Source organism: Pan troglodytes, chromosome 11, assembly GCF_028858775.2.
Source record: "Pan troglodytes isolate AG18354 chromosome 11, NHGRI_mPanTro3-v2.0_pri, whole genome shotgun sequence".
In the NCBI taxonomy this organism is placed as follows: domain Eukaryota; kingdom Metazoa; phylum Chordata; class Mammalia; order Primates; family Hominidae; genus Pan; species Pan troglodytes.
Window position 1 is genome coordinate 82,530,539 of NC_072409.2, and position 19,370 is coordinate 82,549,908.

A 19,370-nucleotide genomic window follows, 5' to 3' on the forward strand; every position below is an offset into this window, starting at 1 on the left:
TCTGTCAGCAGAGGAGCCCTGGCTCTCTCACCTTGGTTTCACCTTGGCCCACAGCTCCACAAGCACTTAGGTGCCTGGCCTTCTCTTCTCCCCTGGCCCCTCCAGGAAATCCTACAGGACAAGGACGGGCTGAACCAGCGCTACTTCCGCAAGCGTGCCCTCTACCTGGCCCACTTGGCTCACCACCTGGCCCAGGACCCCCTCTTTGGCAGTGTTTGCTTCTCCTACACAAATGGCTGCCACCTGAAACCCTCACTGTTGCTGCGGCCGCGTGGTGAGAGGCACACATTGGGCTGAGGGCATAGCATGGGATGGTAAATCTGGAGGAGAAGGCACAGAGGCACGGAGGCCTCAAGTATGGGGGGACAGGATGGGGAGCCCTCTGGCTCCAAGGGCTCCTGCAGAGTCTCAGCACTCACTGTCTCTGGCAGGAAAGGATGAGCGCCTGGTCACTGTACGTCTGCATCCGTGCCCTCCACCTGACTTCTTCCGCCCGTGCCGCTTGCTGCCAACCAAGAACAATGTGCGCTCTGCCTGGTACCGAGGGCAGAGTCCTGCAGGGGATGGTGAGCAGGCCCTGGTGTTGAGGTGGAGCTGGAGGGAAGAGGTGTGGGGACTTTTCCTCTCATGGCTTCCCTTTTCATCCCACAGGTAGCCCAGAGCCTCCTACCCCCCGCTATAACACATGGGTCCTGCAAGATACAGTTCTTGAGTCCCATTTGCAGCTGCTGTCAACCATTCTGAGTTCAGCCCAGGGCCTGAAGGATGGCGTGGCACTTCTGAAGGTCTGGCTGCGGCAGCGGGAGCTGGACAAGGTGAGTTGGGGGTGGCGCAGCCTCCCTACCTGAGCGCCTGTGTGATGGGCAGGCTCTGACCTCAGCCTCTCCCTGTCTCTTTCAGGGCCACGGTGGGTTTACTGGGTTCCTTGTCTCCATGCTGGTTGTCTTCCTTGTGTCTACACGCAAGATCCATACCACCATGAGTGGCTACCAGGTCCTGAGAAGTGTCTTGCAGTTTCTGGGTGAGGCAACTAGGTGGGGAAAGGCCAGGGGCTCCACTCCTCCTGGGAATCCTCTCATCCCAGTAGGGGTCTTTTGGTGTTTTGCCATCAGACAGATGAGCAAACTGAATCGGCTGAGGGAGGGTGTCATTAGGGCTGGGTCCCCAGAAGGGGATACCTTCTAATACACTTGTGATTCACTTCAGCCACTACAGACCTGACAGTCAACGGGATCAGTTTATGTCTCAGCTCAGATCCCTCTTTGGTGAGTTGGGGAAGGGCCAGGTCTATGCCAAGAGGCCTGCAAGTAAGGTGCCAATCCTGACCTGCTTCTCTCTACACCCCCCAAGCCGGCCCTGGCTGACTTCCACCAGGCCTTCTCCGTTGTCTTCCTGGACTCCTCAGGCCATCTCAACCTCTGTGCTGATGTCACTGCCTCTACTTACCACCAGGTACCAATGGGCCCCCAATCTGTGTTCCCCTGATGTCTCAGCCCAGACTCTGTCCCTTTTGCAAGTACCAGAACCCCAGAAACTCCTCTTCAAAGAGCTAAGTTTAGGGCATGTCTCCTGGTCTAAGCCCTTGGATCAATGAAGGGCACAGGGATGGTCCCTTCTGTGGCTCCAGGTACAGCATGAGGCACGGCTGTCTATGATGTTGCTGGACAGCAGAGCTGACGACGGGTTCCACCTGCTGTTGATGACTCCCAAACCCATGATCCGGGCTTTCGACCATGTCCTGCAGTGAGTTTAGGGGTGACAGGGTATGTTGGCGGGTCCTGTCTCTTTGGGGCTACAGTCGTGGGGCAAAGGTCTTCAGACAGGTGCTCAGATCATTCAGGGAGGAGGTGGTACTAGGGGCCAGCAACCTGATTACCCCTCTTTGGCCCTTTGTACCCCTCCAGTCTCCGTCCACTGAGTCACCTGCAGGCAGCGTGCCACCGGCTGAAGCTCTGGCCAGAGCTGCAGGACAATGGTGGGGACTATGTCTCAGCTGCTTTGGGCCCCCTGACCACCCTCCTGGAGCAGGGCCTGGGGGCTCGGCTGAACCTGCTGGCTCACTCTCGACCCCCAGTCCCAGAGGTGAGGTGGTGTAGGTTGGGGAGTTTGGGTCTGAGTTGGGCTGGATCCAGGGTCCCAAGAGACACAAAGGACACACCATTCCTCCAGCTAGGCGTTTCTAGCTAGCTAGAAAGTAGGTTTCTAGGCCAGGCTGGAGGATTGGAGGACTGAGCTCAGCCTTTTGAAATCCTGCAGTGGGACATCAGCCAAGATCCACCAAAGCACAAAGACTCTGGGACCCTGACCCTGGGACTCCTTCTCCGGCCTGAGGGACTGACCAGCGTCCTTGAGCTGGGTCCAGAGGCAGACCAGCCTGAGGTGGGGGACCCCAGCTTGTACACTGGAAGGAATGGGGTGGCTCGTCCTCATGGCACCTGGACTGAAGCTTGTTGGGGAGGGTCCACAGAGCCCTTCCTTCCCCAGCTCTACTACCACCCTTGCCTCCTCAGGCTGCTAAATTCCGCCAGTTCTGGGGATCCCGCTCGGAGCTTCGGCGTTTCCAGGACGGAGCCATTCGGGAAGCTGTGGTCTGGGAGGCAGCCTCTATGTCCCAGAAGCGCCTTATTCCCCACCAGGTGGTCACCCACCTCTTGGCACTGTGAGTGTTGGCATCTGGATTCCAGAAGGCAGTGTGGGCTGGGGAGCCTTTTCAGGGGTCTGGCCCAGGCAGTTGAGCGAGAACATAGCCCCAAATTTTCTCACTGTGTCTCTGCCTCTTTTTCAGCCATGCTGACATCCCAGAAACCTGTGTCCACTATGTGGGGGCCCCCCTGGATGCACTTATCCAAGGCCTGAAAGAGGTAAGGGTCTTGGGGTCAAGGCTAGTGATTGTAGAGTAATCTGTGGGGAGAGTCCTCTCAGCCTTGGCCAGCTTGCACTTCCTGGCATGTCCAGCAGGCGGCGGTGCTGGCTCTGCTGCAGCCTGAGCTGGGGCAGAATCCAGGTGAAGCTGGCCTTCTGTAGGGTCCAGCCTCCTGACCGTCTTCTCCCTCTCAGACCTCCAGCACAGGCGAGGAGGCCCTGGTAGCGGCGGTACGTTGCTACGACGACCTCAGTCGCCTACTGTGGGGGCTAGAGGGTCTCCCACTGACTGTGTCTGCTGTTCAGGGAGCTCACCCAGTGCTGCGCTACACAGAGGTGAGGTGCAACGGCGCAAGTGACCTTTCTGCTTAGTGGCCCCACCTCTGCTCCAGTCACCCAGTATTCCCCACTTCCAACTCCTGACTCTGGGCACTCCCTCCCAGTCCCAGGCCCATTCCTCAGCCCCTCTTCTTCCACAGGTGTTCCCACCAACTCCAGTCCGTCCAGCCTTCTCCTTCTATGAGCCTCTGCGGGAGCGGTCCTCACTGCTGCCCCGGCTCGATAAGCCCTGTCCGGCCTACGTGGAGCCCATGACCGGTAAGAGGGCCCTTGGGAGGGAGTGGGAGGGATAGTTCCAGCTCCAGGCCACAGTATGAGACCTCTGACTCTTCTTCCTCAGTGGTTTGTCACCTGGAGGGCAGTGGCCAGTGGCCACAGGACGCTGAGGCCGTGCAGCGGGTCCGAGCTGCCTTCCAGCTGCGCCTGGCAGAGCTGTTGACACAACAGCATGGTCTGCAGTGCCGTGCCACTGCCACGCACACGGATGTCCTTAAGGTTAGGCTGGTGCAGGCAGATATGTCCCCAGGGAAGCGGGGCACCAGGGATGTCAGGGCGTGGAAGAAGACACCCCTGTGGGTACCACGCTGGGTAATAGGGCTGTAGGCCACAGAGTACTCCCGGGGTTCTGGGCTGACACATCCTTCTCTTTCCATACCTTCTTCCAACAGGATGGATTTGTGTTTCGGATTCGCGTGGCCTATCAGCGGGAGCCCCAGATCCTGAAGGAGGTGCAGAGCCCAGAGGGGATGATCTCGCTGAGGGACACAGCTGCCTCCCTCCGCCTTGAGAGAGACACAAGGCAGTTGCCGCTGCTCACCAGTGCCCTGCACGGGTAAGGCCACTGACACAGCTTCTTCCTGTCTGTAGGCCCCCTCCTGCCCCCATTCTCCTCACCTAGCCACCTGTCTCTCCGGGGGCCAGATGGTATCATAGTTAGGGGTATGAGTTCTGGAGTCAGGCAGGTTCTGGAATCCTGGCTCTGCCACTTACTGACTGTGACCCTCTGGTCAGATTTTCCTCCTTGGTCCCTATATTTGTCATCTGTAAAATGGAAATAACACTAGGGTCAACTTCTTGGTGCATTTCTTAAGAGAATATGAGATTACATATGTAACCTATTATCACTGAGGCTGGCCTTGGGTAGGGGCTGGATGAACAGTGGCAGTGGGGCCCTGAGTCTCGCTGACACTCCCCTTCTCTCCGCAGACTGCAGCAGCAGCACCCAGCCTTCTCTGGTGTGGCACGGCTGGCCAAGCGGTGGGTGCGTGCCCAGCTTCTTGGTGAGGGTTTTGCTGATGAGAGCCTGGATCTGGTGGCCGCTGCCCTTTTCCTGCACCCTGAGCCCTTCACCCCTCCGAGGTGATTCCCTCCACTTTTTCCCTAGCTGAGAAGTTTCCTTGCGGCCAGCCATCATCCTTCGTGCTGCGCCCTAAGTCTACATGGGAATGGGTGGTTGAGCAAGTGGCAGAAGGGGTTCTAAGATGCCCTGCCCTGCCAATCCACACCAGGGGGTCTGAGCTCCATAGCCTGAGAGAAGCCTGGGGATATGTGGCTGGGCCCTGGATTCTTTGCTTACTCCAGCCCTTTAGTTCCCCCCAGGTTGGCTTCCTTCGATTCCTTTTCTTGGTATCAACGTTTGATTGGAAGAACAACCCCCTCTTTGTCAACCTCAATAATGAGCTCACTGGTAAGTGGTAGAACAGGGGTCAGACTGCTGGAAGAACAGCTCTTTATGGATTGCAGGCAAGGGTTTCCCTGGCAGTGTTAGGTTTTCTCTGTGCCTCCCCAGCCCCAGATGTCTAAGCCTGACATGAAGAAGAGGTCCAGGTGAAAAGCCTGACCATTATGACATGGTTTGCTCTTAATTGTCAGAGACAGAATGATAGGGTGGTAAGCAAGCTACCTGGCGGGGGGCTGTGGAAGGAAGAGGAGAATAGAAGGGGGATCCTGAATACCAGGTAAGAAGTATTAGGGCACGGAGCTAGGAAGTGTAGCACAGATACTCAGACCTCTTGGTGGGGGTGGGAGTGGTGATTTCTGGTTGTAACGTGAGGCACTCGGTCTCTGCAGAGAGCAGGGTGTCAGGTTCCTAATTCCCCAGGTGTGTGGAAGCCCATGGTGGGAGGGGGCCAGGGGCAAGACTCAGCTTGTGCAGGCCCGGAAACCAGACTGGGGGTGCCAAGCAGTGGAAAATTCTGCCTCTGGGCTGAGGTTGGGAGATTAATGCCCCACCCAGTTGAGGCAAATGCGATGTCCCTTTCGTCACCTTTGCCACTTGGTTGGGGGGAGTGTTGAAAAATACCTGTGATGAGCAGCCGTTGGGGGCACCGTAGGAGGACCTGGGGGAGTAGAGGGTGTCTTACAGGGAGGAGCAGGCTGACCCAGGACCCCTTCTTGTCTCTAGTGGAGGAGCAGGTGGAGATCCGCAGTGGCTTCCTGGCAGCTCGGGCACAGCTCCCCGTCATGGTCATTGTTACCCCCCAAGACCGCAAAAACTCTGTGTGGACACAGGATGGACCCTCAGCCCAGGTTCAACCCCATACCTGCCCCCTAATGTGTGGTTTTCTTCCCAAGGAAAAAGCAGGCCCAGCCTGACCTGGGAGAGACCCACTTCAGTTCCAGTCTGATGTGTCTGTACCCCGCAGATCCTGCAGCAGCTTGTGGTCCTGGCAGCTGAAGCCCTGCCCATGTTAGAGAAGCAGCTCATGGATCCCCGGGGACCTGGGGACATCAGGGTAAGCTTCTGACCAGCAGTGACTCCAGGGCCTCTGGGGATTCTGTCTTTGGAAGTTCAGCGTTCAGGGATCTCACAGGAGACCCGGTCCCCTTGTTTGGTGAGACTGAACAGAGGAGGTGTTGAAGCTGCTGTGGTGCCTGGGGTGGCAGAGCCTGGGGAACCTGGGTTCCATCTGGGTCTCCTGTTTCTAGCCTGTGCTCCTTCTGCCAGGCTATGCAACAGCTGTTTGCTCTGTGGGTCTTGGTGCTTCAGTCTTCAGATGGGCAGGTGGGCCCATAGAGGGTGGTCAGATGGAAGGAGGAAACCAAGGTGGGCGTGTGGAGAGGTTTGTGGTCCAGTTCCTCAGTCAAGGGGGTCCTGCTGACCCCTCCTTCTCCCCTTCCTTAGACAGTGTTCCGGCCGCCCTTGGACATTTACGATGTGCTGATTCGCCTGTCTCCTCGCCATATCCCGCGGCACCGCCAGGCTGTGGACTCGCCAGCTGCCTCCTTCTGCCGGGGCCTGCTCAGCCAGCCGGGGCCCTCATCCCTGATGCCCGTGCTGGGCTATGATCCTCCTCAGCTCTATCTGACGCAGCTCAGGGTTGGTCCTAAACAGCTGAATGACCCTGGGGAGGGGACTTCCAGGTGAAGCTGAGGCTGTGGAGGAGCTCTTAAATGCCTGCCTATAAGCTTCTCTGTTCTGTCCCTTTCTAGGAGGCCTTTGGGGATCTGGCCCTTTTCTTCTATGACCAGCATGGTGGAGAGGTGATTGGTGTCCTCTGGAAGCCCACCAGCTTCCAGCCCCAGCCCTTCAAGGTGTGCTGGCTGGTGACAGCTGTGTTCCTGAGTGTGTGCACGTGGTTCTGTGTGGGCATGCATGTCTGTGTGTAGTCTGTCCTATGGGCAAACCCGTGTCAGGTGCGGAGTGTATGGGCTTGTGTTTCTATCCCCACCACCCCCACTCTGTACCCAGCTTGGTGTCTCTGGGTGTGCCGCTGTGACACTCAACCCACATCTCTTCTCTGATTTCCCCAGGCCTCCAGCACAAAGGGGCGCATGGTGATGTCTCGAGGTGGGGAGCTAGTAATGGTGCCCAATGTTGAAGCAATCCTGGAGGACTTTGCTGTGCTGGGTGAAGGCCTGGTGCAGACTGTGGAGGCCCGAAGTGAGAGGTGGACTGTGTGATCCCAGCTCTGGAGCAAGCTGTAGACGGACAGCAGGACATTGGACCTCTAGAGCAAGATGTCAGTAGGATGACCTCCACCCTCCTTGGACATGAATCCTCCATGGAGGGCCTGCTGGCTGAACATGCTGAATCATCTCCAACAAAACCCAGCCCCAACTTTCTCTCTGATGCTCCAGCATTGGGGCAGGGGCATGGTGGCCCGTGTAGTCTCCTGGGCCTGACCATCCCAGAAGAGGAGTGGGATCCGGCTCAGAGAAGGAACTGAACCCAGGAGATCCATCCACCTATTAGCCCTGGGCCTGGACCTCCCCGCGATTTCCCACTCCTTTCTTAGTCTTCTTCCAGAAACAGAGAAGGGGATGTGTGCCTGGGAGAGGCTCTGTCTCCTTCCTGCTGCCAGGACCTGTGCCTAGACTTAGCATGCCCTTCACTGCAGCGTCAGGCCTTTAGATGGGACCCAGTGAAAATGTGGCCCTTCTGAGTCACATCACCGACACTGAGCAGTGGGAAAGGGGCTATATGTGTATGAATAGACCACATTGAAGGAGCACAATGCCCTCCTGTGTTGATGCCACTTCCCAGGGTGGAGACAGTGGAAAAGAACCGAGGACAGGAAAGGATTGGGTAGGTGAAGGGGTCGGGGGACTGGTAGTCACCCAATCTTGGAGAGGTGCAAAAAGCACTGGGGGCTACCCGTTAGCTGCATCTGCCCTGGCTGTTTGCCCGTTCATGTCACAAACTGCCACTACTATGTACCTGCAGTGGGGTTGCAGAGATGGGGGAGACTCAAGTCTTACTCCCCAGGAGTTCCCAGGGCCCAAGGAGGAGAATGCTGCCTCCTTTCAGTCTGGTCTACACCCACTTTCTGGTAGCCTCTCTGCTTCCTGTAATTCTGGCTGTTTTTCCAGACTCAGCTCAAATAGTGCCCCTCCTTAAGCCCATCCCTCGCCCCCAGCCTGAGGTGATCTTTCCCTCCTCTGAACTGTTAGGGCAGTTACTGTCTGTTCAGTTCGTTTGGCAGGCACACACAGTGGCATAAATTCTATTGTTTTGAACTCTGATTTAAAATTAAATTGCAGCTGGGCGTGGTGGCTCATGCTTGTAATCCCAACACTTAGGGAGTCAGGAGAATCACTTGAGCTCAGGAGTTCTAGACCAATCTGGGCAACAGAGAGACCCCATCTCTTTTAAATAAAAAGTTAAATTGCTTAATTTCCCCCGTATTCCTGGCCTGTCTGCCCCTTTCACGTAATTTTAACCTGGTTTCTTGTATGTAAACTCCTTGAGGGCAAGAACATGTTTGAACATAGACTTCTTCGTGTCCTTCCTAGCACCTATTACAATGCTTTGCTCAGGCGCCATCCAGCACAGGCAGATGGGGGGCAGAGAAGCCCACTGGAAGATTGCAGAGTAAAGGGAATCCATTTGTGAAATCTGCCTGCAACAAGTGGGTGGTGATGGTGGAAGAGAAAGCCTAAGAGATTATAGAGTTGACGTTCATTGAGTGCTTAATAGGTGCCAGGCGGGGTTAGGTGGTGGTGTCCGTATCTTATGTGCGGAAGCTTGTCGTACAGTCATAACGAGCCGTATGGAGTAGGTACTTTCATTTACCTTCATTTTCTGAGTGAGACAACAGGCTCAGCGCAGGGGCCCATTGTGTGAGAAACTTTGATGCCTGGCTAGCAAGCTCCATCCTCAAGATGAGAAGCTGCATGTGGGAACTCTGGCCTCCAGTTCTGTCTCAACTGTTGGTCTTTGTGAATCACTGCTTGCCTCTACTGTCACTGCCATGGAGCAGCTCAGCCCAGGGTTGAAATTAGAATAGGGAGGGAATAAATTGGCTGGCTGTGTGAGCTGGAGTCCACATCTCTCCCTCTGCTATTCATTCTTGAGCTTCAAGCATCAACGTGCCAGGCTTTATTTTCTGGGAGTGAAATGTAATCCCATCCCTTGTGGAGCCCCGTGGTCCATGGTCACCCTTGGCTCTTCCTCTTGCCTCCCTTGGTCCCTTGGACTATTTGTCCACAGTCCCTCCATGGGCTCCTGGGAGGGCCAGGGGTTGCTGGAAGCCTAGCAGGAATCCTTATGTGTGAGCAAGTGTACACAGGATAATGGTTAAGCATCCTCATGGATGTGCCTGCCTTGGCAGGTCTCTGCCTTTAACTTTGCAAGTGTGGCAGATCACGTGTTTCATCCCCAGGTCAGTTGTCTGTAGCTTCAGGCCCTTCACAAACCCAGCTCTTGATTATCCCCACGGGGGAGGGGGTGGAATCTGCCCCCAGGCAGGACTATAGCAGGTGGCTCTAAGAGGTGCAGTTACCAGTCCCAATGGGAAATGAGCCTTGGCCCTGCCACCTCATGTGGCCCTGTGCAAATCACTTACCTTTGCTGGGCTCAGTCTTCCAACCCATAGAATAGGCATGGTAATGGCTTTGTCAGCTGACCATTGCCCAGTGTGGCAAGGAAAGAGGGCTGAGAATTTAGAACCCTAAGGCGCTGCACCATACCTTCCTGTTCTCCCTGCTCCAGTTCCACTGGGGAGGTGGCTGGGCAGGAAGCCCTGGGTCCAATTTCTTTCTTTCTTTCTTTCTTTTTGAGACTGAGTTTCACTCTTGCCCAGGCTGGAGTGCAATGGCATGGTCTTGGATCACTGCAATTCCGCCTCCCAGGTTCAAGCGATTCTCCTGCCTCAGCCTCCCGAGTAGCTGTGATTATAGGTGCCTGCCACCACGTCCTGCTGATTTTTTGTATTTTTAGTAGAGACGGGGTTTCGCCATGTTGGCCAGGCTGGTCCCGAACTCCTGACCTCAGGTGATCCACCCACCTCAGCTTCCCAAAGTGTTGGAATTACAGGTGTGAACCACTGTGCCTGGCCCTAATTTCAGTCCTTCACAGTTACAGCTCCAACCTGTTTTCCTCAGGTTTTCTCTGGAAAACAGGTGAGCAAACTAGTGTTCAAGATGACTGCCCTAGGCTCCTTTGCCCCAGCCCAGGATGACTCTTGTCTAGCCACAGAGGCCCCAGCTCCAGAGTAGGGAGGTGCTCAGGCTTTAGCTGAGGGGCCAGGGGAGGGGAGGGTGGAGATGGGCAGTCAGGAACCAGAACCCCAGGGGAAGGGAAGGAGAAAAGCCTAGCAGGAAGCCTTATGTGTGAGCAAGTGTACACAGGATAATGGTTAAGCACCCTCATGGATGTGCCTGCCTTGGTGGGTCTCTGCCTTTAACTTCACAGGTGGACAGAGACAGAGTGGATCTTAAGTATGGCATGATTTGTCTGTTCTGTGTGTGGTGCACGTGCACGCGTCTGTATGCACTAGTCTGTCTGTCTGTCGGTATTCACCTCCAGCTCTGGTTTGCTGCAAAAGGGGAACTCTGCCCTGTTTTTTAGAGGGCAGGTTAGAAAAAGCTCTCAAGTCAGAGGCAGGGACCCTGGATTTCTTCCCCTGGCTTTAAATGAAGCTTTCTTCTTGGGGTTTCACTTTTCCCATTTTTTTTTTTTAAAGAGACTGGGGGTCTCACTATGTTGCCCAGGCTGGTCTCAAATTCCTGGGCTCAAGTGATCCTCCCATCTTGGCCTCCCAAAGTGCTAGGATACAGAGTTTCCTGTGTTCTGACTGACCTAAGCCTCATTTAGTGAACTCAACAAGGGTCCTTCTTTCTGGCTATGGCATCTGACAACCTCCTCTACCCCCGAATCCTGTTAGCTGAAGGCCCTATTTTCCTCTGCCCAGCTCCATACTTTGGGGGAAAAAAGCAAGACCCCCAAGCCTAAGGGGTCCATATAGCATGTTATATCAATGAAATCCTCAGGGCTGCTCAGTCCCTGACCTATTAAGTCAGATTTAGGCTAGCCAGCCCCCCTCCCCCAAGTTTACATGTAACCCCCCCAACATCCGGTACTTGCTTTATGAGTCACAGATTAATCCAGGTGAGTGATAAGGGCGAGGGGAAGCCTGGAAGCCTGGGGCACGTGAGTCACCCGTACCCTTCACAGGAAAGGCCAATCTGCTCATCTACCCCTGAGAGGGAGAAGGAGGAGGCATCTCACACTGCCCCAGGGAACCAAGGAGGACCAAGAAGAAGGGTGTTTCAAACCAGAGGGAGACTTCCTTTTCTACTTCAGAAATGAATGGGGAGGATAATTTTCTGGTTTATATCAGGCCAAGATGTGTAGGAACTTGTCTAGGGTCACACAGGAACTTGTGGGGTACAGCTACTGAGAATCTAGGTGTCCTGGCTCCAGGCAAGCCACCTGCTTGAACCTGGCTTTCCTGGGGCCAAGGGGTGGAGTGTGGAGGAAGAAAGGACTAGAAACGCCTGAGCTGCAGACCTCTCCAGTGGGGCAGGGGAGTAGGGAAAAGCCAGGAGCCTCACCTGTTTTGGGCCACTTGCCAGCCTAACCCCTTCTCCTTCTTCCCAAGCCTTTTATTTATTTATTTATTTATTTATTTTTATTTTTTTATTTGAGACGCCCAGGCTGGAGTGCAGTGGCCCGATCTCGGCTAACTGTAACCTCCGCCTCCCAGGTTCAAGCGATTCCCCTGTCTCAGTCTCCCAAGTAGCTGGGATTACAGACACTCGCCATCATGCCTGGCTAATTTTTGTAGTTTTGTAGAGACAGGGTGGGGGGCGGTTTCACCATGTTGCCTAGGCCGGTCTTGAACTCCTGACCTCAGGTGATCCACACACCTCAGCTTCCCAAAGTGCTGGGATTACAGGCATGAGCCACTGCGCCCGGCCTGCCCAAGGCTTTTGAATGCAGCTTTTATCAGCAGCCCAGAGGAGCAGGGTGAAGGATATGGAGAGTGGGGTTGTGCAGGGAGAGAGGGAGTATGAGCATTCTGGTCAACCTCAGCTCAAGCCTAAATCTCCTCTGTTCCCTGGCCTGGGAGCTCAAAAGCAGGACCCAGCTCTCCTCTATTCTCCCAGATTGGAAACTTCCACAGGTCAGGGCTTGGGTCTCCCAAGGACTGAAGAGGCCAAGGTTGGGCCCTGTCTGAAGGGACAAGGAAGCACTCAGACTGAGCCCCAGTTCCACTTGATGACCAACAGTTTGGGTGAAAAAGATAGTTATGGCCAGGCACGGTGGCTCACGCCTGTAATCCCAGCACTTAGGGAGGCTGAGGCGGGCAGATCATGAGGTCAGGAGTTCGAGACCAGCCTGGCCAATATGGTGAAACCCCGTCTCTACTAAAAATACAAAAAGTAGCCGGGTGTGGTGGCACGTGCCTGTAATCCCAGCTACTCAGGAGGCTGAGACAGGAGAATTGCTTGAACCTGGGAGGCAGAGGTTGCAGTGAGCTGAGATTGCATCACTGTACTCCAGCCTGGGTGACAGAGCAAGACTCCATCTCAAAAAAAAAAAAAGAAAATTATGGCATCCTGCCCTTTCCCCAGTCTCCCTCCACAACCTCCACAATGCCCCCACCCCCATCTCCCAACCTATGGGGGTCTCTCTGGAGCCTAGTTCTCACTAACCCCCAGTCTCGAGACCAGGAAGTCATTCTTGAAGTCTGACTTTGGAATCTCCTGCTGCAGCCTGTTCCCTCCCCTGGATTCTTCCCCTGACTCCTCTCGCCTGGGGTGGGTTGCTAGTGGCTCCCCTATAATTAGCCACCAGACGGGGCTGGCCAGAGGGTAGAGTGTACTGGGGCTCATGCACAACCATCACCTAATGCATTGCCAAATGCATAGCCTCCTTCTGCCACCTCCTCCCCACCCCTCACCCGCACCCCCTGCCCTTAGACCACAGGCCTTTTGGAGAACCATTGTCTTACTGGCCTCTCGGTCCCCACCTGAGGTTCCTGTCCACCCAGTTCTGCCCCCTTCAACTTCTTCAGCTGCTTGCCAGCTTGCCCTCCTCACTCTGCCTCCTAAACCCTTCTCCCTCCCCACAGCCATTGCCGGCCATCTGGCCTCGCTTCCTGCTCCATGGCCTCCCTCCCAGGCTTCCAGCCTCTGTCTCTCTCTTCCAACCCACCTTCCACTCAGCAGCTGGAGGGGTCCTTCTAAATGGTAGATTGAAACCATGTCACTTACCTGCTTAAAACCTTCAGGGCTGCCATTAGCCACTGTTCTTAGTGGTGTCACATTTGTCAATTGTAATCTGGTTCAGAACCCTGATGTAAGGCTCGGCGCGGTGGCTCACACCTGTAATCCCAGCACTTTGGGAGGCCGCAGCAGGTGGATCACCTGAGGTCAGGAGTTTGAGACCAGCCTGACCAACATGGTGAAACCCCGTCTCTACTAAAACAAAATTGGCTGGGTGTGGTGGTGCATGCCTGTAATCCCAGCTACTTGAGAGGCTGAGGCAGGAGAATCGCCTTGAAAAGGAGAATCACTTGAAAACCTGGGAGGTGGAGGTGGCAGTGAACTGAGATCGTGCCATTGTACTCCAGCCTGGGCAACAAGAGCGAAACTCAGTCTCAAAAAAAAAAAAAAAAAAAAAAAAAAAAAAAAAAAAAGCCCTCATGTAAAATGGTTAAGATGTTTCGGTTGAAGCAGGAGGTGGGGCCAAGGCTCTGCCTTATCGGCTTCCTTCTCTCCACCTCCAGCTGCAGCAGTCCCTATAACGGCTTCCTTAGAACCTCAGGGCTTAACGAATATCTAAGTTCAAATACCTCTTGGCCCTGGGTAAGCTTCTGCCCATCAGTATGGAACCCAAGGCCCTTCCCACACTACCTGGGTCCTTTCCTCGCCTCCTTGCTGCTGATCTCGTCCTGCCTAGGCAGGCAGTCAGCCCTGCTAGGGTCTGGCCCTGCAGTCTCTCACCTGGAAAACCCTCCGTAAAATCCCCAGCCAAATGTTTCTTCCTCTAGTAAGCCCCCTGATTGTCCCAGCCCAAAGGATGCTCCATGCGCCCTTCCTGGCTGCAGGGGCCAGGCTAATGCTGGGCCCCAGTTTAGGCTACCTAGGAAGCCTGTGAGCTTTGTTTCTTTTCTTTTCTTTTTTTAAGATGGAGTTTCACTCTTGTTGCCCAGGCTGGAGCGCAACGGCACGATCTCAGCTCACCGCAACTTCCGCCTCCCGGGTTCAAGTGACTCTCCGGCCTCAGCCTCCTGAGTAGCTGGGAACACAGGCATGTGCCACCACACCTGGCTAATTTTGTATTTTTAGTAGAGATGGGGTTTCTCCATGTTGGTCAGGCTGGTCTTGAACTCCCAACCTCAGGTGATCCACCCACCTCAGCCTCCCAAAGTGCTGGAATTACAGGCGTGAGCCACCACGCCCGGCTGAAATTTCTTTTTTCTTTTCCTTTTATTTATTTTTTTTTTGAGACGGAGTCTTGCTCTGTTGTCTGGGTGGAGTGCAGTGGTGCAATCTCGGCTCACTGCAACCTCTGCCTCCCAGGTTGAAGCAATTTTCCTGCCTCAGCCTCAGCCTCCTGAGTAGCTGGGACTACAGGTGTGCACCACCACGCCCAGCTATTTTTGTTTGTTTGTTTTTAGTAGAGAAGGGGTTTCACCATGTTGGCCAGGATCATCTCAATCTCTTGACCTCATGATCCGCCTGCCTCAGCCTCCCAAAGCGCTGGGATTACAGGCGTGAGCCACTGCGCCCAGCCACCTGTGAGCTTTCTTTTCCTCCTCCATCTCTGGTCCTGACCCCTCATCCTCTTAAGCAACCCTCTCCTGGTTCCAGAAGCTTTCCTGCCAGTGAGGATGGAGATAGGAAATCAGAAAACCTAGGGGCTCCAGGCATCCTGAGGTGTGAACCAGAGCCCTCCAGAACCCCTAGGCCTGTCACAGTGATGACTGGTCTGTGTCAACTCCGTATCACTAACTCCCTTCCCCCTGAGGCTGGCATGGGGCAGGCCCAGCAGTTTATCTCTAGACCTCGCAACAGATGTGCATCTCCTATCCCTGGTTTTTATAAACACGTGACCCAGACCCACAGCCTGGCCCAGACAGGGGCACACGAGGAGATGCACACATGAGCCTCCCAAGTAGCTGGGATTACAGGCGTGTGCCACTACGCCCAGCTAATTTTTGTATTTTTAGTAGAGACGGGGTTTCACTATGTTGGTCAGGCTGGTCTTGAACTCTTGACCTCGTGATCTGCCCGCCTTGGCCTCCCAAAGTGCTGGGATTACAGGTGTGAGACACCACGCCCAGCCTAGTACAGTTTTCAAAGCCGGAAACATACAATCTTCTTTGATTCTTACAAGGGCCCCACCGGGAGGTGGGGGCCCCCTTCAACTGAAACCTCCAGGTGACAGATGAAGACACTGAGAGAGACTCTGTGGGGGTGGGAGAAGAGAGCCATCTAGGTGACCTTACTGTTCAGTGGCCAAGCCAAGCCTGGAGCTCAGATTCTGGGTGTGCAAGAGAGATTTGTCCCCATCAGCCTAGTCCCTAGGACTCTGCACTCTTAGCCTCTAGGTCTAAGCCTCCATCCTATCGCTCTGCTGTCTCAACATGACCCTTAGCTGTCCTAAGCCCTCAAAGGCTGCTGAGGGCAGGTCAGGGACACCAGGCTGTGAACCCAGAGTCCCCAGGGTATGGGTCAAAGGTTGATTCTTCTCAAGGCCCAGCTGGACATCCGGCCGAAGGTGCCCAAGGCTGGGGGAGTTTGTATTCATGGGCTCTCCCCCAGGTCACCCATTTAAAGATGGGAGTAGCTGCGTTGGCGCATGAGGAGGAGTCTGGGGACACTCTTAATAGGGCAATTCATCTCAGCTCTCTGCTCCTGATTCCAGTCCACAGCCAGCTCCTCACCCTTGAAGCCTAGATGCAGGAACAGTTTTCAACAGTGGCCTAAGAGTGGGAGCACACTCTGGAAAGCAGGGTTGAGCATGGAGGGACTCAATGGGGTTCTGTGCCCGGGCTCCCTGCTCTCCCTGTGCCTCAGACCTGTGGCTCCCTAGTCTTTCTGCCCTGTTTACCTGTCCTCCCCATCCCTATGGGGTTTGAATCCCGGATCAGCACTCAGTGGCTGAGTGACCTCAGCAGGTGACTTCTCTCTAAATCTCAGTTTTGTCATCTGTGAAATGGGGAAAATACACTCATTTCTGGGAGCTGTTTTGCAAAGTGGGAGGAAGTGCTTCCTAAACTAGAATATGTCTGCATGTCTGCTTTGCTCTGCCCCTCCCCCACCCCACTCCAATGCTCTGGAAGAGATTAGGGGTTTGGGGGTACTCTAGAGTGAGTAGCTTCCTATGTCTCCACCCCCACCTCTGACTCACTAACAACAAGGAAGGCCCGGGTCTCTTTCTTTGCTGGTTCGGGCTGCTCCCATTCAAGCAGAAAGAGTTTGGGGTCAGGAAATGAAAGGTGTGGCACTCCCACCCCTTAAAAGGGCCCCAGCCAGCCCCTCTGGTCCAGCAGGCTGAGACTTGCATCCTTAGCCCTTCCCTTGCCTGGGAACCCACTCCTCCAGCTCTGACCTTAAAGAAGTCATGGGCTCCCACGGGGTGGATGGGGCTGTTCAGGCCCCTTCCCTGGCTCAGCTCCTCCCACCCAGGTGAGACACAGGCCTTGCTCAAGATGCCCTGGGAGGAGGGGGAACCTCCTCATCAGCCTCCTCCCAGAGCACCCAGGAGGGCTGGCTCCCAGCCTGCACTCAGCCCTGGCTCTCCTTCCCAAAGCACAAGCGGAAGCCCTGAGGACCCTGGGCAAGCTGTGACTCAGAGGGCTGGGGCCTCACCAAGCTCAGTCTCTTCTCTGTGGAGCCATGCTTTCTTCCGCCTTTGGCTCTAGGGGGCGCCAACCACATTGACTACAAAGGGAATGCTGCTCCCGGGGTCGCAAAATGGAGCAGTGGGCTTCTGCCCACCCCCAGTCAGGCCAGCCCGGTGCTTCTGCACAGGCATCCTCAGATCCTGACCCCTTTCTGTCCCAGGTGACCCAAGGAGGGCTGACAGGAATAAGGGGCCCGTGGAAAGTACTGCATCCTTCCCCTTCCTCCAGCCAGAGTCCTCTCACATCCACTAACAAGAAGCAAGAAGATCTACCCATATCTTCTCAGTTCCAACTCTAGCCACTCCAATGTGTATGTGTATGTATATGTATGAACATGCGTGTACACATGAGGTATGGACATGAATGAGTTTGGTGAGAGTTCACGGAGTCATGGTCCTGAAGGTTGGGCCCTGATGGAGGGGGTGGGGAACAAGGACATTGAGACCCAGCCCTTGTTCTGCTAGCTAAACCATGTGCCTTGGCATGCAGCTGCATTGACTGGAGGGGGTTGCAAAGATACTCTATGGTGAGCTGCAGTCCAGGATTATAGATAGACACATACATGCATGCATACATGGGTGAGTACAGGTAGCTGCATATGTGTAAATAAATGCTGCTCAACGTATATAAGACAGACAAATCCATAATTGTGTGTGTAACTAGCTACTTCCTGGTGCAGCCCACGAGAAAACCCATGTGAGGTGAATGCAGACAGATGTGTGTGCAGGTTGCTTTTTTGTTTATTCGCTTTTTGAGACGGAGTCTGTCTCTGTCGCCCAGGCTGGAGTGCAGTGGTGCGATCTCTGCTCACTGCAACCTCAGCCTCCTGGGCTCAAGCGATTCTCTGGCCTCAGCCTCCCGAGTAGCTGGGATTACAGGTGCCTACCACCATGCCCGGCTAATTTTTTTTTGGTGGGGGGATAGAATTTTGCTCTTGTTGCCCAGGCTGGAGTGCAATGGCATGATCTCGACTCACTGCAAGCTCTGCCTCCCGAGTTCAAGCGATTCTCCTGCCTCAGCCTGCCAAGTAGCTGGGACTACAGGTGCACACCACCACGCCTGGCTAATTTTTGTATTTTCAGTAGAGATGGGATTTATCCATGTTGGCCAGGCTGGTCTCGAACTCCTGACCTCAGGTGATCCATCTGCCTTGGCCTCCCAAAGTGCTGGGATTACAGGAGCAAGCCATCGTACCCGGCCTAATTTTTGTGTTTTTAGTGGAGACAGGGTTTTACCATGTTGGCCAGGCTGGTCTTGAACTCCTGAGCTAAAATGATCTGCCTGGCTCAGCCTCCCAAAGTGCTGGGATTACAGGCATGAGCCACTGTGCCCGGCTCCAGGCCAGGTTCCTTTTTTTTTTTTTTTTTTTTTTTTTTGTGATGGAGTCTCGCTCTGTTGCCCAGGCAAGAGTGCAGTGGCGCCATCTTGGCTCACTGCAAGCTCTGCCTCCCAGGTTCACGCCATTCTCCTGCCCCAGCCTCCCAAGTAGCTGGGACTACAGGTGCCCACCACCACACCCAGCTATTTTTTTTTTTTTTTTTTTTTTAGTAGAGACGGGGTTTCAACTTATTGGCCAGGATGGTCTCGATCTCCTGACCTTGTGATCCTCCCGCCTCAGCCTCCCAAAGAGCTGAGATTGTAGGCGTGAGCCACCATGCCCAGCCTCCAGGTTGCTTTTATAAGGGAAGAGGAAAAGAAATAAAAAATAGAAGTGTGTGTAGTGTCTGCTGGTGAAAGAGCTTCCCCTGTTTTTCTCCCCTACTCTGGTTCCCAGGCTAGATTTGGATGCCAGCAGACCCAGGATGGGACAGGGTGAGGATGGGGTGTTGTGGGCTGGGGTTCCCCATTTTCTTTCAGTGTTGAGGAGTCCCTTGCCAGTTTCTGCCCTGTGCTGCCTTTGCAGCTCCACTTGAGGCAGGGATGGGCTGGATGCATATTATAGGGTGGGAGGAAAAGGGGGCAGCATGGCAGGGGTGCTCTACCACTCCCATAGCCTGTGATCTGGGCCCTGGCACCAGGAGTCTATGGTTCTGTCTTGAGTCACAGGCTGGCAGTGGGGCCAGAGGGCAGGTACTCAGTGATGGCTCCCTGATTCACCACGGGGCCTCCCAGCCTATAGAGGCCTGGAGGGTGGGGTGCATCTTTCTGGGTCAAGGGTCATTAGAGTCCTCATGTGGGGGTTCTATATATGTGTGAGCCCATGGCGAGGCTCTCATGTGAATGGGATCCCTGACCATGGGAGCAGAGCTCAGTGTCTATAGGCAAGTGTGTGACTGCAAACCACAGGGTGTGTGTGTGTGTCTGTGTGTTTGTGTGTGTGTACGCGCAAGCACCTGCATGTATGTGAATCTACTTTATGTGTATGCTAAACCCATCTCTTTGGGCATGAACCACCTCTGGGACTGGGAGCCCTTATTTCCTTTCTTTTCTTTTCTTTTTTAACATGCCTATCTAGGCCAGGTACGGTGAATCATGCCTGTAATCCCAGCACTTTGGGAGGCCGAGACGGGTGGATCACCTGAGGTCAGGAGTTCGAGACCAGCCTGGCCACCCCGTCTCTACTAAAAAAAAAAAAAAAAAAAAAAA

At 54.6% G+C, this 19,370-nt stretch overlaps 1 protein-coding gene across 15 annotated transcripts in view; it reads left to right on the forward strand.

The window, feature by feature from the left end:
* The window catches only part of NOL6 (nucleolar protein 6), a 50,323-nt gene extending 42,006 nt beyond the window's left edge, over positions 1-8,317 (forward strand). For 13 of the 15 annotated variants that reach the window (XM_054658750.1, XM_063787852.1, XM_009456452.4 and 10 more), the window contains 22 exons: positions 106-274; positions 432-566; positions 652-815; positions 901-1,021; positions 1,207-1,265; positions 1,351-1,452; positions 1,628-1,743; positions 1,905-2,082; positions 2,257-2,379; positions 2,511-2,659; positions 2,786-2,861; positions 3,058-3,198; positions 3,342-3,459; positions 3,542-3,696; positions 3,870-4,033; positions 4,408-4,560; positions 4,791-4,888; positions 5,606-5,730; positions 5,847-5,936; positions 6,326-6,520; positions 6,634-6,735; positions 6,955-8,317. In XM_054658750.1, coding sequence (XP_054514725.1) covers positions 106-274; positions 432-566; positions 652-815; positions 901-1,021; positions 1,207-1,265; positions 1,351-1,452; positions 1,628-1,743; positions 1,905-2,082; positions 2,257-2,379; positions 2,511-2,659; positions 2,786-2,861; positions 3,058-3,198; positions 3,342-3,459; positions 3,542-3,696; positions 3,870-4,033; positions 4,408-4,560; positions 4,791-4,888; positions 5,606-5,730; positions 5,847-5,936; positions 6,326-6,520; positions 6,634-6,735; positions 6,955-7,104 — 2,883 coding nt within the window. In that variant the 3' untranslated portion in view covers positions 7,105-8,317. The remainder of the gene's footprint in view (positions 1-105; positions 275-431; positions 567-651; positions 816-900; positions 1,022-1,206; positions 1,266-1,350; positions 1,453-1,627; positions 1,744-1,904; positions 2,083-2,256; positions 2,380-2,510; positions 2,660-2,785; positions 2,862-3,057; positions 3,199-3,341; positions 3,460-3,541; positions 3,697-3,869; positions 4,034-4,407; positions 4,561-4,790; positions 4,889-5,605; positions 5,731-5,846; positions 5,937-6,325; positions 6,521-6,633; positions 6,736-6,954) is intronic. The other 2 variants (XM_054658751.1, XM_054658756.2) reach the window with 1 other exon arrangement.
* Positions 8,318-19,370: the final 11,053 nt, after the last annotated feature.